The following is a 25,018-nucleotide window of genomic DNA, read 5'->3' as shown; positions in this document are numbered from 1 at the left end:
AACGAGTGTTCCTTCTCAGTAGTTTCTTGTATGAGATGCATGTGTCTATGAATGAGACAGCATCCATCTGGTCATGATAGCTCTAGGTTTTGGTTATTATACCTCGGTTTCTAAACAAGACTCCAACAACTTGATTGTTGTCAGCGATTATTGCAGGTTAGGTTCTTGGAAAAGCATGACACTTGCTGAACCAACAGCATTTTTATACATTTGATGCTCATGGAATGAGGCAGATTAAGTAAATCACTACAAAGCTTGGCAGTAAGAGGTAAATCTGGACTGGCACACCTTTTGGCACACATGGTTATCTTGGTGTCCCAGAAAGATGAATTGAAAAAAAATTAAAATTTTTTAAATGAACATGACTTTTCCCTTGCCTGCCATTTATCAGGAACTGATGCTATTTATCTCATTAACTACATAGATAGTTCATTAAGTTGTCGCTGAACTTTTCAAAACATATTTGGCCCAGTAATGTTGATCACTTTGGACTGTATTTAAGAAGGGAATGTGTTGACCAAAAAAAATAAATTAATTCATGTTGGTGGATTTAATCTTCCATTGGCTGGTGTAAGTGAAGGTTTTGTCATATTTTAATGTCCCTCATGTGACATGTTGGAAACTTACTGATTCTTGCTACTCAGAACCCTTTTTTGCATAACACCTGTTCCCCAGTTCACAAACTGGAGCAATCCGTGGCTGACATTGCTTCTTTTATGGTGTTCATCACTCCTTCGTTGCTTCCTCCCCCTCTCCGTCCCCCCCTACCCGAATACTTGCCATCTCCCTCGCCACCCATCACCCCACTTGCTCCATCGTCATATTATTCCCATCCCGCTCCCTTTCTCTTCCGCTGCCTTTGCACTCCTCTTGCGGCTGCAATCCGATCGGGTTCCTCTGATGCCCCCTGTCACCTCCCACTCCGTGCAGGACTAACCCCACTCCTTCACTTTGGCCCCTCCTGTTTCCTTCATTCTCTCTGAACCTCATTGGATGCCAGCACTTCTTATAAACCATCCCTGATTTGCTGTTCTGTGGAAAAAGCCTCATTGAGAACGGTTTCATGACACGTTTTGGGATGCGCAGTGTGCGAGTGAAGGAGCCGTTAATGAAAGCCAGCTATGTCGTGCATAAACACCAATGAAAAGTTTACAACTGTAGCTGTATCATTCTTTTTCCCACCTTCATTGATTTTTGTCGTTTTGCATATTTGACGAGATTTGTTGCAAATGTCGTGGTTTCAGCAAATTTCTTGAAGCAGAGAAGTAAAATAAAAAGTTTCATGTGATTGCTTAGTGCGAAGAATAAAACTGCGCCACTGCTTTTGCGTAATGTTTCTGTCCCACGAATGAATCGATATCACTTGTTTTTGACATTTGTTTGGGTGTACATGTACTTGCTCATGTTATTCTAGCTCGAGTCTCTTTGGAATGACAGCAGCACGACCCACCCACTCAAGGGCCCTCCCCCCCCCCCAACACACATCTCCTTCCCCTTCCTCCCCGCAAACGGCCTTTCAACGATACATCGTAGCCGCGGTTTTCGGAGCCATGTGCTGTAGATGCCGTGTCGGGTGGGACTAGCCGAACACAGACATGCTTTGATGCTGAGGAAACTATCTTGCCCAGGAGTGCATTGTTCCTTGTCTATCTCTTGTCCATCTCTTGCTCTCTCTCTCTCTCTCTCTCTCTCTCTCTCTCTCTCTCTCTCTCTCTCTCTCTCTCTCTCTCTCTCTCTCTCTCTCTCTCTCTCTCTCTCTCTCTCTCTCTCTGCTTTCCGACTCCCCGGTGAGCTATGTACTGTGCTTATCCTGCACCTGATATGGGAAGTAATCCTCTGGTCTACTATTACGGCAAGGCGGTAAGTGGCAGTATCATGCAGGCTGCATCACTCCCAAGGTGTACATTTGTGTATTGGAATGCTGCTTTGACCGCATTTTGACCTCGAGACTGTATCTGTTGTCACTGAAGTGGCATGCCAGCGATTTGAGTGAAGATTTCATGGTCTTTTGATGAGGAGTGGACAAATTGGCCGTCGTATTGAATTCCTTGTGGACTCATGGTTACTCCTTTTGGAGCGATGTGAACCTATTGGAAAGGCGTTGCATTTGTGATCACATTTCGGCATGTCGCTTGACATATTCTGAGTTCGTCCGACTTAGTTCGAAGACTGCAGTGGTATAAGCTGTGTTGGTATGAGAACAACCTTTGGGTGTTGAAACTCGTGTTGTTGGCACAGCACTTGTATGAGACATTTTGAACAAGGTGTGTGTGTGTGTGTGTGTGTGTGTGTGTGTGTGTGTGTGTGTGTGTGTGTGTGTGTGTGTGTGTGTGTGTGTGTGTTTTTTAATTCCTCCTCCCCCCCTACCCACCCTCCTCTACTTGATAAGCTGTTGCATGGTAAGCACACACCATTCGGCTTTCAGCTGGAAGCTTTTCAAAACTACAATAATGATTGTTGTTTATTCTTCTGTACCATCTTATGAACGTATTTTGGACATCACTACCAAGACAAAGTTTAATTTATTTTACAACATTTGGAATCTCTCGTGATCACTGTGCAAAATCCTTTTGGGTGGAGAACGATGACACAAGCTGATGTGAATGTTTTTCTTCATTTTAAATAATTTGTGTCTGTTTTAAGGGGCCGAGAGCCGATGTAACAGTGCAGGAAAGGAAACGTGCCTGTTTGCAATTTTGCCCGGATGTGGAAATAGCCGTAATGCTTTGTGACCCCGTTGTTTATTTTGCTTGGCTCTGTCTCATGATGTGAGAAACACCATGAAAGACTTCTTTCTCTGGCCAAAAAAATTATCCAAATGAAATGGTTTTTGAGAGAGAGAGAGAGAGAGAGAGAGAGAGAGAGAGAGAGAGAGAGAGAGAGAGAGAGAGAGAGAGAGAGAGAGAGAGAGAGAGAGAGAGAGAGAGAGAGAGAGAGAGAGAGAGAGAGAGAGAGAGAGAGAGAGAGAGAGAGAGAGAGAGAGAGAGATAGAGATAGAGATAGAGATAGAGATAGAGATAGAGATAGAGATAGAGATAGAGATAGAGATAGAGATAGAGATAGAGATAGAGATAGAGATAGAGATATATATATATATATGCATTTCCTTTTGCAATAAAGAAGATGCAATTATTCTTTGTAATCAGTAATATTTAAAATAAACTTTGAGTGGTGCAGTTACTGCAGAGTCCATCTGCTTACTCACTCATATTGGCCGCAAGTGTGAGTTCCTTTTGTTCATTTTTCTCTCTCACCTTTGACTTTCTCTATTGTTCTCTCAAACCTGGGTTCACTACACTCACCTGTTCACCTGCCTGCAGTTGGGCTCCTTTGTCGCGGCTGCCAGCCCCTATGCCTGGTCTTGCTTGTCCGTGCCGTCTGGCCAAACACCCAGTCTCGCGTCTTCCTTGTCCCCCCACCCCTTGCCCGGACTCCATTTTCTACACCTTGGCTCAATTTTTCCCCCAGCCTGTTATCACTTACAACTGCCATCCACCTGTGCTGGGCTGGGACTTACTTATTGCTGCCACCTGCCTGTGCCCAGTCTCAGTTTTTGCTTCCATATGCCCAAGCTTGAGCTCGCTTGCCGTTGTTATAGGCCTGCGCCCAGACTCTCTTGTCACTGCCGCCCGCCCGCCTTCACCAGAGCTCACTTGTCGCTGCTGCCTGTCCACTTCAGGGCTTGCTTGTCTCTACGACACACCCATGCTCAAGCCCACTTGTCACTGCCACCAAACCTCACCCGGGCTCGCTTTTCCCTGCCATTCCCCTGCCCCTGGGCTTGTTTTTCCCTGTCGTCCACCCACCCCTAGGATCACTTTTCCCTGACATCCGCCCACCCATAGGCTTGCTTTTCCCTGACATCCACCCGCCAGTAGGCTCGCTTCTGCCTGCCATCCGCATGCCACCTGGCTCGCTTTTCCCTGACATCCGCCCACCCACGGGCTCACTTTTCCCTTACATCCGCCCGCCTCCAGGCACTTTTCCCTGACATCCGCCCACCCGCAGGCTCACTTTTCCCTGACATCCGCCCGCCTGCAGGCTCACTTTTCCCTGACATCCGTCCGCCCGTGGGCTCACTTTTCCCTGACATCTGCCCGCCTCCGGGCTCACTTTTTCCTGACATCCACCCACCCGCAGGCACACTTTTCCCTGACATCCGCCTGCCCGCGGGCTCACTTTTGCCTGACATCCGCATGCCTCTGGGCTCGCTTTTCCTTGCTGTCTGAACGTCCCCGGGCTCGCTTTTCCCTGCTGTCTGCAAGCCCCCGTGCTCGCTTTTCCCTGCTGTCAGCAAGCCCCTGTGCTCGCTTTTCCCTGCTGTCCACAAGCCCCTGGGCTCGCTTTTCCCTGCTGTTTCCACGCCCCTGGCTCGCTTTTCCCTGCTGTCCGCAAGCCCCCGGGCTCACTTTTCCCTGCTGTCTGCACGCCCCCGGGCTCGCTTTTCCCTGCTGTCTGCACGCCCCCGGGCTCGCTTTTCCCTGCTGTCTGCACGCCCCCGGGCTCGCTTTTCCCTGCTGTCTGCACGCCCCCGGGCTCGCTTTTCCCTGACACTCGCCCACCCGCAGGCTCACTTTTCCCTGGCATCCGCTTGCCCACGGGCTCACTTTTCCCTGACATCCGCATGCCCCTGGGCTCGCTTTTCCCTGCTGTCCGCAAGCCCACGGGCTCACTTTTCCCTGACATCGCCAAGCCCCTGGGCTCGCTTTTCCCTGCTGTCTGCACGGCCCTGGGCTCACTTTTCTCTGCTGTCTGCACGCCCCTGGCTCGCTTTTCCCTGCTGTCCGCAAGCCCCCAGGCTCGCTTTTCCCTGCTGTCTGCACGCCCCCGGGCTCGCTTTTCCCTGACATTCGCCCACCCGCAGGCTCACTTTTCCCTGGCATCCGCCTGCCCACGGGCTCACTTTTCCCTGACATCCGCATGCCCCTGGGCTCGCTTTTCCCTGCTGTCCGCAAGCCCACGGGCTCACTTTTCCCTGACATCGCCAAGCCCCTGGGCTCGCTTTTCCCTGCTGTCTGCACGGCCCTGGGCTCGCTTTTCCCTGCTGTCTGCACGCCCCTGGCTCGCTTTTCCCTGCTGTCCGCAAGCCCCCAGGCTCGCTTTTCCCTGCTGTCCGCAAGCCCCCGGGCTCACTTTTCCCTGCTGTCTGTACGCCCCCGGGCTCGCTTTTCCCTGCTGTCCGCAAGCCCCCGGGCTAGCTTTTCCCTACTGTCTGTACGCCCCCGGGCTTGCTTTTCCCTGCTATCCGCATGCCCCCGGGCTCACTTTTCCCTGCTGTCTATGTTCGTTTGTGCTTGACATTACTCTTGAACCATTCCTCTGTTTTCTCCGTCTTTGCTTTTGCTTGATATGTGATGACTACATTTTGTTTTGCGAAAGTCAGGAATTTTTTTTAGTTTTATTGCTTTCCTTTTTTTTTTACAGAAAACCTACAAGCAAGTTATAACAGCAATGTCCTCATTCTGCTTTTAAGCCTAACAAAAAGTGTTGACAAGCTTAGCTTTTCAAGCCTAACAAAACGATTTTACATGATTAGCACTCCAGATTGTTGTTTCTCTCAATGTTAACTTATGAATTTACAATACATGCAAAGCAAGTTTTCAGACTCGATTAAGTTGTCATTTTGCTGAACTTGGTATGTTTTAAAAGAGCAAGTTTAACTCCTTAGCAACCCTCCTCCACCTGCCTGTGCCTTCTTTCCACTGAAAGCATCTCCTGCCACTCGTCATGGCGACTGGTTTGTTCCCGTTGACGTATCACCATAAAGTATATGTTGGTCCCATTTACATAACTTGTATATGGTGTTATGCCTTCATGGAATGATGTCAGCTCGATAAAGAAGGTGTGTAATTTCATAAAATGTTCATACTGAATGACATTTGTTGTAAGATGAGCATAATCACTGCTGACTTTGTATGCTTCTCCTCATACTTTGAGCACTTGGTTATGACACTCCTCTCTCATAGAGGTGAAATTATACAAACCACTGATGACAATCTCAAAAAATGAACTTCAAAATACCATTATTGCACCATCTCTGTTGGTCATCATGAGATCCCCTCCCCCCCCTTACAGAGAATATTGTTGCGCTTTTTCTACAAATAAATATTCTGAGGAGACTGCAACAGAAGTGTTGAGGAATTCTCCAAAGAAGATGTTTCATGAATCTTCACTATTTTCTGAGATGTCTCATTCATCAAGTCAAATTGCATCTGAAAGGTGTTCAAGGTGTGCGCAAGTTGGAGCACTTGGCAGGATGAGGACCATCAGTGTTTTGAATTCACATGTTGTGGAGGGCCATTCAACGGATGTACTGGCTTGATGCGATCTCAGCTGGGGTCTTGTTTGGAGACCACCATCACCATGCGATATTTCTAGAGGGTGTGATCTTGCTGATTTCAGTTCATACACATTGGGAATGGAATGCTCACTTGAGCTGGAAAACTTTTCTCTGATTGGGATTCTTCACATTGGATAAACTCCTACGTCCTTGGTGCCCTTGCTACCTTGTTACATTTACAGGGTTCAGTTATCATCAGACAGGCAAAACCTCGCCTCTTTTTGTTTACTCTTCCACGTATAAACTGCTTCGTACTTGGTAATGCACTCAAAAGATGCTTAGTTCCACACGTGACCCAAAGTTGTGTTTCCAAAAACAGTTGCAGCCCTTTTTCAGGGTCATAATCAATTTGCTTCTGCCAATGTCAGTTTTGGTCCTTTCAGCTTCTGCTCGGCTTCGACCAACACTACACTGACAGATATCGACTTCAGTCATCTTGAAAATTCTTGAGCTTTGATACATGTAAAAAGAAAACTCGACAAACAAAGAAGAAAACCCTGCTTCTTGCATGTTAAACTTTAAAGATATAAGCTTTTTCTATTCATATTAGGACTATCTTGCACCCTATTGTCAACCATTCCACATACATTTCCCCAATGCTACTTTTGATATCGAAAATACTGCCTGGGTATGAGATGTGGAACTGCATGTAAAATGGTGGAAGAGCATCTGTGATTAAAAACAGCAACAAGATGCAGCGTGATCAGTTGATTTTGAGCAGATGTATTCGAATGATAAAACAAACTTTCTTCATGAGTTGTGTGTTCTGAATAGCAAAGTACGCACGCTGTTTGTAGGTTATTTTTTGTTTTTAGCTGAGTCTGCCATATATTTCTGTCAAAACCATTGGGCCATGTTTCGGCCCGACTGACTGCCTTCTTTTGATTATGAAATGACATGAGATGAAAATCCATTGAGATATACATGGGAAAAACAAAGTATCGATTCAAAAAGCTGTGGCTCTCATATAGGTGCCAAAGGTGTGATTTGGGAGAAATATTTGTCAAAATTGAAGATAAAGATGGCAAACAAAAGTTTCGCAGTTAACCTATTTCAATACAATTAAACAAACAAATATTTTTATATTTGACTCTATCGGTAAACCAAATAATCTGACTTTTCAACTCATCAGCTAATCGCAACCATTGCAAGCCCTTTCTGCATTGTGTGTGTGTCTTATCCTTACTGAAATGCCCTGTATTCACCCATTGTGTCTTCCTCCCACATCCTTTCGCTCTTCCTCATCCTCTTCCCCTTCACCTCTCCTTCCTCCTCTCCTTATTCTCCTCTCACTCTTCCTCCAAGTGTCCCTTTACCTTGTTGTTGGTGTGTTTCCCCCACTTTGCACTGTGTATGCTCTTTTATGTTGTGTGTTCTATCCCTTGCATGAGCCTCCACGTTGTATCCTTTTTTGTTTTCTTCATAGTCAATGCTGCTGCTGTCATTTTTAATTGAAGATTAGAGATGGATGTGGAGGGTCGTTCCATAAAAAAATTTGCACCACCAAAAAACATATGCAGGTAGGTTAGACAGCTTGTTGGTGCTCATCGAGCAATGGGATGAGCAACATCATGTGCAATGAAGTTTGCTTCTTTTGCCAACCTTTTCCGTTGTTGCCTCAGAAAGAGGGTTTTTTATTTAAAACTCTCTCCATGTTCTCACTTCGTCCTTTACGATCAAGCCACCATTTCCCGGAATGGATATTTGGCCGTGCAATTGCCCTTTATCATGGCTTCTGAAGAAAAAAAATTCGGGTGTTTGGTGTCTTCTTTCTGATATTAGCAATTCATGATACCAAAGTCAAAACATACGACTAAGCCTGGTGTTGGCTCAGTGGTTAGGGTGGTGGCTTGGGATCCTAGATCCTTGGGTCCTGAGTTCAAGCCCCGTCAGCCGCTGAATTAATACACCAGGGGGTTGACTCAGCCTGTCATCCTTCCAAGGTCGGCGAAATGAATACCAGTTCCAGTGTGTGTACTGGTAGAGGGGCACTGCATCAGCGACACAGTTGCGCTTCAAGAAATGATAGCTACCCCAGCAGCAAAGCTGCCATACGACCACCAAAAGATACGACTTAATTTTCACTCTCTCACCGTAGGCAGGTCAATGGTCTGTCTGTCTCTTCTTCCATCTCCTCTCTCCTCGCCCCCCCCCCATTCTATCTGAGATATGTTCCCCCAATATTTCCGCAGGGTGCTCAAGGTCCACCAGCAACCCCCTTCTGGTAAAACTACTACCAAAATCAAGAATTACTGTTCACCTTCATTCTTTCATTCCTCTTTTTCCCCACCTTTGGAACAAACTCCCACACTCTCTTCAATCCCACTTTTCCCTCCAGGTCTTCAAAACAGCTGTTCACTACCATCTCTTATCCTCCCCCATCCAAAACCATGATCTTTTCTACCTCCGAGAATCCACCCTAAACCCACCTCCTTCAAATTCCCTGCTTTCCTTCCTGGAAGTCCCTGTCGTGTCCTTCTTGTTTACCCTGTATACCTTGCCACATCCCTCTCCCTTCCACAGATCTCCTCATGTCTATGTTCCACACTTTTTTTCCTTCTCTCTCTCCCACCTCCCCCACCCCCCTCCCCTTGTCTCCTGCTCCCCCTTGTTGTACATTCTGTGTGCTAGCTCTCATACGAGCCTCGACAAATATACAAAAAAAGATTTTTTTTTAATGCATTAACCACTCACAAGGAAGGAGGAATTCAGAGAGGAAATGAAAGATAAACTTCAACCCAAATGAATTGTTTGGCCTGGGTGATATTTCCAAATGGGATAACTAACTAGCCAGAGACCAAGATCTTGTGGCTGTTTGTGCACATAATTTCTTCAGTGTTGCAGCATGATTCATTCCCCTTGCCTCGATTTCTACCCCCCGTGTATGAAGCGAAAAACCTGGGTGAACCAATTGGTTCACTTTGTCTGTCTGTCTGTCTGTCTGTCTGTCTGCCGACAGCTGTCAGTTTGTGATTGTGGAACAGCTTAATTTCAATTGAATTTTGTATTTTGAACACTGGAGAACACGAATCGGAACAAAAACCTGCCGGTTTGCAGGACTTTGGCTCTGAATTTGGCAAATTTTACGGAATCTTGTCCCGAGCATGCACACAGAGGAGTAAGGTTTTTTTTTTCGTCTCTCTGCCTGCCTGGCAGTCAAACAAAATTGAAAATCATTCCCAACAGGAAACTTACTGTTTTTAAGGACATCGTTGAGGACACAAACGGGCACGAAAACGGACACGGATACCGAACCCGAATGTGACTTGTTCAATAAGGTGGTGTAAAAAATGCTGCATCAACAGCAGTAAACTTCCGGGTCTGTTTTTTTTTCTACAATTTTTATATTTATTATTTCAATTGAATTATTTACTTGAACGCTGAGGAACACAAATCCCCTTTTTAGCACTTTTACAAACCTTCCACTTCGGAGTACTTGGACAAAATATTATTCCATTTTACATCGTCACGACCAATCAAATTTTCCGCTTGCTCTCTCAACATTGGGGAATATTGAGATTCAACAAAAATCACAACTCTTCGGAAATAGAGATGGTCTTCAGATTTTAAACAAGATTTTTTTTTTTTAAACCCTTCCCATGTCCTTGTTTCTCAAGACTGCACAGGGTTCACAAGACCCTGTGCAGACATCAATTCCGTGAGCTCTCCAGTTAGCATCTACTTTAGAACACTATATTCAGAGCGCTTGATTTTTTATTTTTTTATTTTTTTATTTTTTTATTTTAGCCACATTTGTAAAATTCAGTTCTGCATAAATTGAACACTTGTCTACTTTTTTATCAGCAAATGGGTGGACTCACAGTGTATTTTATCAACATGTTTCACATCATATTGTCTTTGAAAACTGGCACCCTGGTTCGTGTGTGCATGGCCATCTGACCATGATGAAATGGCAGAAAGCAAAATAGATTTTTTAATTCATATGCTCTTTTTGAATATATTTTTAAATCCAAGTTCCAGTTCGTTGGTGCTGTTCTTTCTGGTTCCATGGCAGCAGCTTGATGAGAGGTTGTTGCCTGCCAAATTTGAAATGGTTGTGAAATGTGCAGTCTGCTGTGGAGGAAAGTTATTTGGTGCTTTGTCACAGTGAACAAGCTGGCTATCCATAGCTGCTTCAGACAGGGTAAATGAACATCCAGCATGCTGTCCTCTGCAATCTGGTCTCCAGACGATGGTTTTTTCTGGCGTCGAGCATACGGTTTCACGATACAATGTATATTCATGGACTTGGCGTGAAGTTGTTCTCTGCTCATTTCTTTCGTTGGAGAAGTGTTGAAGGGATAGGGTTGCAAGGGTGGTGGGGCTGGGAGCACTAAGGAGAGGGAGGAACTGGGAAAATTCGCGTGCGGGTGTGTTCCTTTGCTCATCCTAATCGCTTCGGCAAAGGCGGCAATTGGGGTTTTTCTTGGAATTGGTAACAGAGAGAATATCATGGCTTTAGGGAAGGTCTTGCTCAGACAGGGAAGTTCTGCCATTTGTTCTTTTTCTTTTTTTTCCTTTTTTTTTAACGCCTCAACATTTAACATACCAAAATATAACCACAGCAGCGGCATGGGATAGGTATAGAAATGCCATGGTTCCACTTCTTTCACGATCCCATTGTATTTGATGAGAAATTGATTTACTTCTCCAATGGTCCAAGAGTTTTCTGGAATTGAGTCACTTGGTGGGTAGCCATATGCTGATTGGTAGTGTGAGGGTAGGGTCTGGCTGTGGGGTTTGTGAGGGTCGGTGGTGTAGCGGGGGGGGGTTAGTAGCCATGCTATGGGTCGCAGCATCTGGCTGTCGTTAGCCGCTTTTTGGCGCGAATCGCCTTCTATGCACCGCAGCCGCCGTCTCGGGACTAAGTTGCTGCAGGCCCAGCTCGTCACGAAAGGGCCTTTTGTTGCTGCTCCAGCAGGTTCTCCAGCCTGGTTTGCAGGTTCTGTTGGAGATTTTGCTTTCAGCCATTGCATGCATGTGCCGATTTGGCATGTCTGCATTTGCGGGGCTTGTGCGAGTGAAGAGGCACCTGGAGCCCTTAGGCCACAGGGCATAGCTTTTGAGATCAAGCTATATGGTTCCCGTATAGTTTCAGCGTCTGCAATGATTTAAGTCGGCGTGCACTCTTGTGGATTGGAAATGAATGCCTGGGAAATGTTACACCTCCCACCCGAACCTTCTCCCAGCCTGGCCATCACTGTTCCTTGTCCGATTTCTTTTTCTTTAATGATGTAGAGTCAAGGTGGCAAGCTTTTTCCTGCCCGACTAATGAGCCTCGATGACTTCAGCAGATTCTCTAAGTCTTCTGTTAGAATCCAAAGCTTGGCCTTTCGAGGTTTATTCTACTTCACCATGTGGATGTGAAAAAGCAAGACTTTGTGCATATTTTCCTGCAGTTCAGTTCCAACATATTCAAATATGTTAATGCTCTTGTAATGTGCCTTTACTTCTCAAAACTTGAAAAGTCTCTTCTTGTTTTAAAAAATATATATATTTAAGACCTACTTATCGGTATGAATTGCACAACAATCTTGAAGGCATTTTAAGGATGTGTTTTCCATTTTCCTGAAGCAGGGGTGAATTTGAGACAATTGAGCTGTACCCTGCCAGCATCAATCAGCATACTATGAATATGCTGTTTCTTATCTTTTCATCAACTTTATACAAAGCAAAATGAACTGGGAGAATTTTCTTGTCTCAATATATATTTTTGCTATTCAATGAACCTTCTGGGCTGTGGTCTTTTGTATATGCAACTTGTGAATCATTCCATTTTGATTACTCCCCATTTTAAATCCCTCTTTCATTGCTTCCCATCTTTCTCTTTCATATATATCTATCTATCTCTTCCTTCCGAATGTAGCAGGTGTATGGTACTTCAACAACCGTTGGCTCTGACTGCAGTCGTGGTTCTCCGGGCTTCCAGGCCAAGCCGGCTGCTGCCGGCATGTTCCCGACCCCCTATTACATGCAAGGTATGTGGCAGCGCTTGTTTTGAAAGGTCCGCAATCATGAGGGCGTAGCTTGGGTTATCTCAAAGTGATCACCTTACATAGGTTGATCGCTTATTTTGCTTTAAATGGGTGCATATTTTTGAATAGCTTGCAATGGTCCGAGCCTGAGAATCTTAACCATGAAATGCAGTGGAGGCTTTGTTGCTAACGGTACCTGATTGTGAATAAGTTGGTAGGTTTTATTTAGTACAGGGAATAGGGTTGTTGTTGTTGTTGTTGTTGTTGTTGTTGTTTTGTTGTTTTGTTTTGTTTTACTCGTGTCCATTGCATTATCTCAAACTCCAAGATATAAATAATACCTTTGATGCGTTGAATCCTAGAATGCAAACTATCGAACAAGTGTGCCTTGCTGCATACTGGTAAGTCTTGTTGGAATCCGTGCAAATCTTCGTTCACTGTGATCTTGGTGGATCAAGACAAGGTCAAATAAAGTCTGCTTTTTTATATTTTTAGAATTTTATTTGCAGGAACTGGCAGTGGGTTCATTGTAAAATGAATGAACGAACAGGATAGGAGGAGAGGGAGGGGGAGAGGAAATATTGAAATTAGCAAGTAAGAGGGTTGGCTTCGGAAAGGTCAATGGGGTTAATAACGATGATGGGTCAGAATTGGGGATGACAAGAGCTGGTGGTACACTTCTTGTTTGAAGTTCTGGAGGGAAGAGTGAGACAGAACCACCTCTGGAAGGTGGGTCCATAGATTAGAGAAATGAAGTATAAAAGAGTTGAGGTGTGCAGCAAGCCTTCATTTGGAAGTTTAGCCAGGATGTGGTTACTGGAAGATAACGTGTATCCTAGAGTCCATAGGGTCAGAGAACTGAGAGAGCCGAGGGAGCATTATTGGAGAATAGATAGTAGAAAACAGAGAGACCACAGACCTACCTCTGATGTGAGAGCAACAGATCCTTTTCTTCCGCCTCATCACGGGTGGTTCCAATTGAGAACTTTAGATTCCACAGAATCTGGGAGGGACAGATGTGATGCTGGGGTGCCAGCTCATAACAGAGAACAGTACTCTATAGAGTTATGGACAAAGGCCTTGTAGACTGGGAGTATCTGATTGTCCAAGAAAAGACTTGGATTGATGGAGGATACTCAGTTTGTGACTGCATTTGGAGACCAGCTTTGCTTTGTGTTCAGCCCAAGAAAGATCATGGCTGATGATGAGGCTTATAAGTTGAAGAGACTGAAATTCTTCCAGTGGATGACCAAGGAAATAGATAGGTGGGTTCGTTTCACTTTCAGTCTGGTGCAAAAGAGTGAGCCTGAGATTTTTGGGGATTGAACGATATGTTCCATTTGTCAGACCAGAGTCTAATCATTTCCATATTAACAGGGAGAGAGACAACTGCTGTCTACTGAGCGAGGGATAGGAAGGCTACTGTATGACATGATGTGGAGTCATCCGCAAAAAGGAAGAGTGTGTTTTCTAGAGAATTGGAAAGATCATTAATACAGATGAGGACCAATACTGGGCCAAAAATACTGCCTTGGGGAACTCCAGCCTCCAATGGGAAAGGGGAGGAGATGGTTCCATTGATGGCAACACATTGACTGCATGAGTGAAGTAAGACAGAAATCGAGGAATGCAGACTGCCTATGCTACAGGTGACGAGCTTGGCAAGCAAAGCAGGATGCCAAACTGTGTTGAATGCCCGAGATATGTCCAGCGAGTTTGGCCTTACCTCTTGATCGAGATCGAGGGCCTTCGACTCTTGCAGAGAGAGAGAGAGAGAGAGAGAGAGAGAGAGAGAGAGAGAGAGAGAGAGAGAGAGAGAGAGAGAGAGAGAGAGAGAGAGAGAGAGAGAGAGAGAGAGAGAGAGAGAGAGAGAGAGAGAGAGAGAGAGAAGAAGAAGAAGAAGAAGAAGAAGAAGAAGAAGAAGAAGAAGAAGAAAAGAGGAAGAAGAAGAAGAAGAAGAAGAAGAAGAAGAAGAAGAAGAAGAAGAAGAAGAAGAAGAAGAAGAAGAAGAAGAAGAAGAAGAAGAAAAAAAAAAAGCAAGCATGTCCACAGTTGTGACCAGAATGGAATCTAAACTGACCAAATTGATGGTCAAAAGAGACTTTTTGAAAACAGGAAAGACTTGACATGAGAAGCAATCATGGATTCCATGACTTGTAATTGGAAGACTTTCGACATTTTGCCTCATCTTGGGTAGAGTCTGCAGTACTGCGCTTTGAGGTGAGGGATGTGATGGAGGGGGAGCATACACCAGAGACAGACTTGACAAGGTTCCACCATGGCTTGGAGGAAGGAGACTAGTTGGAGAGTTTGGCCGTGAGATTTGTAAGATGATGTTTTCTGGAATGCCTCAGAATGGACACACACACACACACACACACACACACACACACACACACACACACACACACACACACACACACACACACACACACACACACACACACACACACACACACACACACGTTACGGAATGAATGAAAGTTACCCTCAGTTGGATTAGCTTTCCATGTTGAGAAAGCAAGCCCCTTGACTGCAATGACAAAACTGCATGCTTTCACAAACTCGTTTGAATCCCCAACCAAAAATGTGGCACACTGAGAGAATCCTGTTCCTCTATCAGAGCAACAATTGAAAGTAACCACAAGAATTTGGGTTTTTTTTTGTTTTTTTTTAAGAATTTGAGATGCCTTTTGTATGCACATCACCATCCAGATAAATTAGGGGATTTTTTTTTAAAACAAATATCGTTTTGACGTTTAATTATGCTTTGACCGTATTTTGGAACTTCTATCCTATTTTATTGCTTGGCCAATTGTCAGTAAAAAAAACTTAAGGTAAGTGAGATGTAATTTTGCACGGCCTGTTTAAAAAGTCTAAAAATGAAACGCCCACAATAATCCAAGACATGCCAGAACAATGTATTAGCTCGGAAGCGCATATATAAGTAAATAATCAATTTGTATACTTTCTTTCGAATCGTGTCGAATTACATATTATTAGAAAATAGAGAAAGAGCATTTGTTTGTCAGATAATTTGAAGTATCCGGTTTGTAGAACTTTGCGAACACCTTTCGCCTTTGCCTTTTCGAGGAAGCGGTACCAGGAGTTTCTCATGAGTATTCCTATTCAGGTGTATCCTCCTCTTTTGTTTTCTTCTTTCCTTCGATGACTACGTGTCTGATTATCATTGCTAATTAATATTTATAGCTTGCGACTGCCCTTTACAACAAACAAAAAAACTTCTCCCACCTCCTGTTGTTCCATTCCTCCGCCCCCCACGCCGTGGCTACAGGTTCAAACCTGCCTTGGATCCATGCAATACAAATTCAAACAATGTTCATGACATGTATTTTTTTTTTTTAAGTAAAAATTTTGAATTTTATATAAGGTAAAACCTTTTGGGGGATTTCAGGAAAGGCCAATTGTTTTACGAATTTTCCCTTAGTGAAGAAAAAATAATAACTTTTCCCCACTTGTTACCTCCGGTTAGAAGGAAATGGCTTGACTTTGTGTGCACACACAAACCCTCTCTCTCGGTTGGTTAAGTCTGCTGTTTTTGTTTGGTCAGCTGTGTCTAGGCGTGGTGTCCGCTCTGCACTCGCTCGTATCCTTCATTTCCCTTCCAGGCCCCTGCCAGGCCTCCCTCAGTCCCACTTCACCCGCACCTCTCCCCTTCTCCGGCAATTAAAGCCGCTGTCTGGTTTCTGCAGACGGCTCGCACACTTCTCCCGACCTCTGGAGCTCGGCCAATGGCATCAGCCAAACGGGCTACGGAAATGGCATGCTGGGAACTGCAGCCACCAGTCACATGACTCAAGCCGGAGCCTATGGGACTATGGCCTCACACGAACGTCTGGTACTATTCCCTGCACCAGACGCCTTTTCCTGGATTATAGCAAACTTCAAAACTTTTGGCCTAGTAACTTTATATACGTTACAAACTTTGTTCGTCTTCAATTTCCCTTAATATTGGACACCAGACGACATTGTGTATTGGTGGAAGGCATGCAATATTACGGAGAAAATTGTTGCTCTTTTAACAATTCTGTGACCTTAAAGACTTTCTGTTGAAATAGCACCAGCAATATGTGGGTGTATGTGTTTGAATGAAGACATTGCATAACATTTCTTTTGTTTCTTTTTACTGCATCACAACAGTTTAATGCCTGCATTGCAAATCGAGCCATGCTGTGTTGAAAGACAGCTCATTTTGTAACCACGTGTGTTTGTAATTCTTACCCCACTCCCATCTCCATAATGAACTTGCTTTGGTTGAAATATATTTTAAAAACATTTTTGACGTCGAACATCTTTTATAACTGTGATCTAAGGCTAATGGATAACTTTGCAGGACAAGGATACTGTTATACAATGGACGAAATGTGAAATGTACTTCAGATATAGCATCATGAGCTGTGTGCTCGGATGGGAATGCCAAACAGGTTAACCCGATTCTTCACTCTTTGGTGTAGGCTCTCAGCTTACCTAATGGGATGTTACTTAGAGCTATGGCTTATCCTCTGCCTTCTAGCAGGGCTATCCTTCACCATCGCCTGCTGAGCCATGCCTCGGGATGCAGCCGGGTTCTGGATTTGCACGAGGCAGCGCTGCCCCTCCAGCCTACCTTTCCAACACTCGAACACCCCCAGGAAACGCATCAGAAGGCATCCTTGGTAAATCAAGATGCTAGAATTTAAATTTTGTTGAACAACAAACTATGAGGGAGAGATAAAATGTTTCCCACATTGAAGAAAGAATGGTCCTGCATAGATTTTCGTGTTTATAAATGTACTTTCCATTGTCACACATTGTTCCCCTTGGTGGGTCGTTTTCCTGATGCCATTGTAATAGAAGTGATATTTTTGGCTCTGACACTTTTTGAAGAGGTACAAACTTTTTGACTCTCCCGATGTAGCAAGACAAGATAGGTTAGGAGCCATCTACATATGACATTTGCAAATAAGGCAGTCGTTTGAAACCCCCTTTCACTTTATGTACTTTTTCTACCCTTTGCTAAACACCATTTTGTTTTTATATGCTCTTTCATTTTCCTTCCCACCATTTTCGTCCTCAATGGTATTTGCTCCTCTGCAATATGAAGGTCTATCTCAATCTTTATTTGCTACATACCCCTGACACATACACACTCATGTCGTTTTTTCCATTTTCTCATTCTTACAATTATATATGTATATATATATATATATATATATATATATATATATATATATATATATATATATATATATATATATATATATATATATATATATATATATATATATATATATATATATATATATATATATATATATATATATATATACATACATACTCACACTCACCAGAACACCACTGCGTTTCCCGGTTTCATTCCACCGCCCCATGTGATCAGCTGTGTAGATGTAATAGAAACCAATGCAAGTCGCAGCATTCTGTTCCGCACATTTTCACACGGTTGCATAAAGAAAATGTAATTTGCTGCTTTTACGCTCTAATACATGTAACCTAATATAAGTAAGCAATTATGTTATTTTAAAACAGAAGGAACAACAATAAAATCTGGAAGTATTGCGACAAAATGTAAAATATTGGCTGAAACATTGGCCAAAGTAGGAAACTGGGAGAAAGAACACGACGTCTTAAAAATAATGAGAAGGGCACTCGGTGGAGCGCATACCTCCACCACGTAATGCCTGATCCACGAGAACATATCTGGCCCAATACATTTTTCAAATATCATGATATATATATCATGATATATATATCATGATATATATCATGATATATATATCATGATATATATCATGATATATATATATATATATATATATATATATATATATATATATCATGATATATATATATCATGATATATATCATGATATATATATCATGATATATGTATATTGTTACGGCTGTGGAAATTCGCATTACACCATGAAGGGCCCGTAGGTGAGATATCTCTAAGTACATGTGTGGTTAGCCCCAAACCCATTGTATAGAGGGAATTTATGTGATTCGTCCGGGCTGCAACGCTTTGAGATAGCCGTTTTTCTGTTCTATCTTTATTTCGAACCAACCACGTGTCAACCGCCATCACACAACAACCACCACGCCAGCCATCGTCACCAACTGTAACCACGCTCCAACCCTCAGACAACAACAGCAACGCCAACAGCCACGACCTTTACCTTCACAACTCAATCCCACATCATCGCATCACCGCCATTCCCAAACGGCACCACAACCATCAAACCACCACTGAAAACCCTCCACCACCTTCACCTCTCTCCTTCTACGGCCATTCCCACACCACCTGTGAACACTGAGTGTCGGGCTGTCTCGGGCCCGTTCGGCGATTGGTGCCGAACGCACCGAGCTGTGAGCGCAAATAGCGGCCTTTCCGAGGAAAAATTCGGATCAGGAACGCTACATGCCCACTTTTGCTCCGTCCAATTAGCAAGCGCGGAGCGGCTTGGCCCCGCCTCCAGGCGCGTCTGTGTGAAATCGATATATGCAAATTCTAGGATCGGGAGATTCACGCCCCCTTTCCTCCGACCAATGGGTGAGCGTGGCTCCGCCCCCAAGGTCATCCTGATCCGGATATTTGCAAATTAGCTTCTCCTGCCAGCCTATAAAATGGCGAGCGCAAGGTGAATCAGGGCAGAGAGAGTCAAGTCATCGGTGTGGCAGAGTGAGTCGAGTCGGGTGGCGAAGTGAGTGGAGTCGGGTGGCAAAGTGATCGGTGTGTCTTCGAGTTGGGTTCTGGAGTCGGCTGAGAAGAGTTGCGGGAAGAGGCAAAGGAGCTCGGGTCCGAGGCGAGAAGGATGGTGGTCGGCGACGAGGCCGCGGTGTGGGATCGCTCGTCGCGGGACCCAAGCCAGCCAGCCATTCTCCTTCCCCAGGGCATCAACAATTCCCTCTTTCCCCCGCGCTGAGATAGTGCAAAAAGGGGGTCCCGTTCCCACCCCACTCCAAACGTCGTGCCAACGAAACCCGCCAAGGAGCATGGAGTCGGGGCACAGCCACGCGGCCACATCTGCGGCTCGTCCGCCAACGCGTCACGAGGACGCGGGCAGGACCCTCCCGGTCTCGCGGGCCTGGCCGCTCCTCCAGGTCACGCGCACAATTGGCCTTCAGGCCTGTCTGCCCCCTTGTCTATGGGGGTGGCTTCTTTCCTTTGCTTTTGAGTAAATGTGTGTTGGCGCCGTCTGTAAAGTAGAACTGTATAAATGTTGCCGTGTGTGCGCGTAGTCGGTAGTAACCCTGCGTCGTTGTTGCTTTTGTTTTGGTTGCTATATGTGCATTTTGACTGTTGGCTGTATATATGTGCTTTCCGTGTGCCGGGAAATAAATGTGCTTTGTGTGAACTGTTTTCCCCGTTTCGCTTCGTCTTTTCTTTATTGACCCTCCATCCTGCTTCACGTAAAGGATTCGTAGTGGGCTTAATACGCCCGGTAATTAATCGGAACCGTCGAGGCCGACGATAACACCGCTCGGTTATCACTGTAGCAGCACGGAACGGACCGCTTATGCGGTTCGTGTCCGGAGTCGGCCTGCGGCGAGGTACGATCGCCCGGTTTACCATCCGCGTGGGTCATTATGTTGGTCGAGTTTGGCGAACAACCCTATCCTACGCGGGTGGCCAATTGGCACGATTATGGTGAGGTCGAAAGGCCCACCCGTGACTGGCTCCGGGCGATAGTTCCCGGAGGGTCACGACTGAATTGTCCATCCGGTGGGCGACGCGGTCGCGATTCAAGTGACGCGGCCGTCCGCACGCCGGCGGGCGTGAATTCGCAACACTGGTGTCCAGGAGTGGGATTCGAATCCCTCCCGCCTCCAAGCTAAATTCACGGGGAATTGGTTCAGGGGTGAGAGGAGCGACCCCCGATTCCCTCCAAATTACGAGCAGGCCAAATTAAACCCCTTACGAGAAATAAAATGGCGTTTCAAGGCGAGCGGGAGCCGGGGGTAGATATGGATTTAGAATGTGTAGAATCCATGGTCCAGGATGAAATCCCCGTGCATGAAAACAGGAGGCCCAGTGGGGAGGAGATCGCCCCATTCGGAGCACGAACAAAGGCATATTGGGCTCAGTGGAGGACCCTAGAAATGAGGGACAACATCTTGTATCGAAAGTGGGTGGAGATTCCTTCTGAACAAAGTTATTGGCTGGTGATAGTCCCTGATGGGTTTAAGACCCAAATTTTGAAACAGGTGCACGGTACCCGTGCCGGCGGCCATTTGGGTAGGACCAAAACAAAATGTCGGGTCCGCTGGCGGTTCTATTGGGTTAACATGGGGCGCGATGTACAGAACTGGTGTCGAGCATGCGACGCCTGTACTGCGAAAAAGGGACCACCACAGAGGATGGGGGCCCCACTCCAACTACATCAGGTTGGGGCCCCCCTTAAGCGAGTGCCATGGACATTTTGGGACCACTGCCCCCCACTCGCCAGGGTAATAGGTACATCCTCGTAATTATGGAATATTTCACCAAATGGCCGGAGGCCTTTGCCCTCCCCAACCAGGAAGCAGGGGTCGTGGCAAAGGCCTTCATAGAAGGATTTACATGCCGGTATGGGATTCCGCAGGAGCTGCACACAGACCAGGGACGAAATTTTGAGAGCGAATTACTAAAGGAGGTGTGCAGACTCCTGGAAATTCGAAAGACATGGACAACGCCCCTGAGACCACAGTCTGATGGCATGATGGAGAGGTTCAACAGGACCCTGGTCCAACAGTTGGCCCTCTTCACCGCCACTAACCAGGAGGACTGGGACGAACATCTCCCGTACCTCCTGATGGCCTATCGCGCGTCCCAGAATGGGTCTACCACGTGTAGTCTGGCGCTGTTGATGTATGGACGGGAGCTGAGAAGCCCGTCGATTTATTGTGCGGTCCGACGCCTGAGCGGATTGATAGGCCCCCGGGGGAGGGCTATTCCCCTCGGTTGGAGGAAGGCATGGAGAAGGTCCATGCCTTCGCATGACACCAGATCCAACAGACGGGCATAAAGATGAAGCGCAGGTACGACCACTGGAGTCAGGTGAGGCAATACCCACCGGGGGCGAAGATTAGGTTCTTTAACCCCCGGCGGAGGAAGGGCAGATGCCCGAAGCTCACTTCACCTTGGCAGGGTCCGGGGGTCGTCCTGGCGCAAATCAGTGACGTGGTCCTAAAAATTAAAATGGGACCACGGGCCCTTCCCCGGATCGTCCACACGAACCGCCTGAGACCTTACAAGGGCGACCTTACGCCCTCATGGATATGTCTTGCCAGAGGAGTCGGTGCTGGAACAGCCGCTCCCGCAGAGGCACAAGGCTCGTGGAGCCTTGCAACGAGTTCACGAGCCTGGTAGGGAGGGATGAAATCCCCCCTGCAAATAAGGATATGGGGACAGTGACAGACGGTGAGTGTGTCGAGGGGACGTAGCTTAGCTACGTAGTGTTAAAAGGAACGTGCTGTATGGTAAGGGACGACGTGGGAGCACGAGTTAGTTAGGGGATGTAGGCAGAAGGATGGCAGAGTTCAGCGGTGTGTGTGTTGAAGAGTAGTGAGGTGGAGACATGTTGAGTGAGTGAGGCCAGCGGGTCTGTGTGAATGGAGCGAATGTGGAATGCATGGTGCGCTGAGTGATTGGGGGGAGGAGTGACTCCTGCCCAAGGGACCCCGGGGTCAGTGTAGAGTGAGTTAGGGGGTTAGTTAAATTGACAAAATGGAAGTCGTTTTGCTGTTGGTGGGAGTGTAGGCTCGATACCCATTTGGAGGGGTGCAGGAGCCCTGTTGACGGGCTGGGAGCGTGGCTGCGAAAGGTGAGTATCGCTGAGTGGGTACCCAGGGCACCGGGCTTGTCGGCCGTGGTAGGCCAAGGGCCCATGGGGGGCCGGGATAGCGTAGTGGGCACGGGTGCGCCCACATGATGTGGGGGCCCGGGGCGCAGTTAGCCACGTGGGCAGTGTTGTGGGCACGGGTCACCCTCGGAAAGGGGCCCGGGAAGCCAGCCTGCCACGTGAGCATTTCAGGGGAGTCGCCAGGGAGGGCACTCCCCGGTGTTTAGGGAGCTGGTAGAAATGGAGGCAGTGTAGTGCCCAGGGGTGCCATAGCTGGAGAATCGGCAGAGGGTCGTGCCTGCCAAGGGAGCCACATGTCCCAGCCATGAGACCGTGTGAGGGCACAGGAAGAAAATTGGGGGGCGAGGCCCGAAATTGTGAGGACACCAACACAGACGATGGGAATCTGGGTTTTTAGAACCAATAGTTTAAGCGAGAGGCGCTTGTTGAAAGCCCCCGGGTAGTTTAAAGGTTAATGGTTAAGGTAGATTAGGAAGTGTACCCCTCCGCACCATCCATCCCTTCGCCCTCGTTGTGGGCTGCTGGACCCACTTTGTGTTATAGATCGCTGAAGTCTGGGGAGGCCATCCTGAGGCTTCGTTGGGCCTCGGCACATGACGCTAGCTCTCCCTCATTCCCCTCCAGGAAGGGAACGTAGGGGTTGGGAGTAGGCTCGGTGACGAGATAGGTTAGCCGAACAAGGACAGTAAAGGGGGTTAGGGGACAATTTATAGTGGGGAAGTGAAAATAAAAACAACAAAAAAATAAGTTGGGGCGAAATTGGGTTTTACAAATTAAGGCAGTGGGTATAGACAGTGACAGGCAAAGGTGATAGGTGGGAGGGAGAGAGTAGGCAGGTCTGAGCCCGCCTTCCGAGTGGCCAGCACCGCCGCACTCCCTCCATCAAAATGCACTGCAAGTCAAAGGCCGGCCAAGTTCATCGGCAGCTGTTGTTTTGCTGCGAGGCCTGTACCGCCCGGATCGTCTGCAGCTGCTGTGCTTCAAGGCCTGTGCCGGCCAGTTCGTCTGCCGGCTGTGTTTGCTTGCAACGGCCTTGTTCTGCAGGCTGTGTTTGCCTGCTGCCTTTACCATGCCATGCCCACTGCCCTCATCTAATTTTTGCCCCCGTCAATTTTGCTTTGCCCCCCCCCCTTGTTCATTGCCATGTGCGCCAGGATCGTCGCAACAGTTTGCAAGCTGCAGGGACTGCCCTGTAGGCAGCCGCATTACGAGACGACATTGGCGGCCCGTGCAACGTTGTTTGCTGCATCAGTTCGTCGCGCGTACTGCAGGGACTGCCCTGTAGGCAGCCACACAAGGAGACTGCATTTGCGCAGCCCATGCGCCATTGTTTGCTGCGCCCATTTAAAAGGGGGAGGCCGAGGATTGTGTGTGAGCAGCCGGCCACATTCCCTGCCACCTGCATTGGTTCATGAGCCAGAGACTGCATGCGAGCAGCCTGGCTCTCTGCGAACTGCTTTTCTCTTTGCAGAGTCCATTGATCCTGGGCCATGGTGTAATGTAAATTATAAGGTTAAGGTTAGGATGCACTGTAAATATGAGTGCGCCCCCGGCATGTATGTCTCGCGCCGGCCATTTTATTTAAGTCGTCCGTGTGAGAGGGTTTGTTTAGTTAGTTACTCAGCCCTCAGATTATTGATTTTGGGGACACGAATACCATGAATATCGCACTCAGGGATCCGTAGGTAAAACGTATTAGGGGAGAACTACACATGATGGCACACGAAAATTTGACGACTCGGGACGAGTCTGTGAAAAGGGGAGGGGGTAGTGTTGTGGTTGAGGAAATTCGCAAACCAACATTCAGGTCCTGTAGGTGAGATATCTCTGTAAGTACATGTGTAGTTAGCCCAAACCCATTGTTTGTCTGTCTCGGGCCCGTTCGGCGATTGGTGCCAAGCGCACCAAGCCGCGAGCGCAAATAGCGGCCTTTCCGAGGGAAAATTTGAATCAAAAACGCTACATGCCCACTTTTGTTCTGTCCAATTAGCAAGCGTGGAGCAGCTTGGCCCCGCCTCCAGGCGCATCTGTGTGAAATCGATATATGCAAATTCTAGGATCAGGGGAGATTCACGCCCCCTTTCCACCGACCAATCGGCGAGCGTGGCTCCGCCACCGAGGTCATCGTGATCCGGATATTTGCATATTAGCTTCTCCTGCCGGCCTATAAAACGGCGAGCGCAAGGCGAATCAGGGCATAGAGAGTCGAGTCATCGGTGTGGCAGAGTGAGTCGAGTCGGGTGGCGAAGTGAGAGGAGTCGGGTGGCGAAGTGATCGGTGTGTCTTCGAGTTGGGTTCTGGAGTCGGCTGAGAAGAGTTGCGGGAAGAGGCAAAGGAGCTCGGGTCCGAGGCGAGAAGGACGGTGGTCGGCGATGAGGCCGCGGTGTGGGATCGCTCGTCGCGGGACCCAAGCCAGCCAGCCATTCTCCTCCCCCAGGGCATCAACAATTCCCTCTTTCCCCCACGCTGAGATAGTGCAAAAAGGGGGCCCCGTTCCCACCCCACTCCAAACGTCATGTGCCACAAAACCCCACAAAATAAACGTGCTTTGTGTGAACTGTTTTCCCGTTTTGCTTCGTCTTTTCTTTATTGACCTTCCATCCTGCTTCACGTAAATCGTTCGTAGTGGGCTTAATACGCCCGGTAATTAATCGGAACCGTCCAGGCCGATGATAACACCGCTCGGTTATCACTGAAGCACGGAACGGACTGCTTAAGCGGTTCGTGTCCGGAGTCGACCTGCGGCGAGGTACGATCGCCCGGTTTACCATCCGCGTGGGTGCTTAGGTAGGTCGAGTTTGGCGAACAACCCGATCCTACGCGGGTGGCCGATTGGCACG

The 25,018-nt window shown here is 47.0% G+C and overlaps 1 protein-coding gene across 17 annotated transcripts in view; it reads left to right on the top strand.

The window, feature by feature from the left end:
* Nucleotides 1-25,018, top strand: part of LOC147030477 (transcription factor 12-like) — a 336,231-nt gene that overhangs the window by 194,169 nt on the left and 117,044 nt on the right. For 16 of the 17 annotated variants that reach the window (XM_085874584.1, XM_085874582.1, XM_085874581.1 and 13 more), the window contains 3 exons: nt 12,207-12,318; nt 16,029-16,174; nt 16,850-16,991. In XM_085874584.1, the coding sequence (XP_085730710.1) occupies nt 12,207-12,318; nt 16,029-16,174; nt 16,850-16,991 (400 nt within the window). The remainder of the gene's footprint in view (nt 1-12,206; nt 12,319-16,028; nt 16,175-16,849; nt 16,992-25,018) is intronic. The other variant, XM_085874583.1, reaches the window with a different exon arrangement.

This window comes from Eptatretus burgeri, chromosome 3 (genome assembly GCF_056783735.1).
Source record: "Eptatretus burgeri isolate ZD-2024b chromosome 3, Ebu_testis_v1, whole genome shotgun sequence".
Classification (NCBI taxonomy): domain Eukaryota; kingdom Metazoa; phylum Chordata; class Myxini; order Myxiniformes; family Myxinidae; genus Eptatretus; species Eptatretus burgeri.
This window is presented reverse-complemented; position numbering and strand designations above follow the sequence as displayed.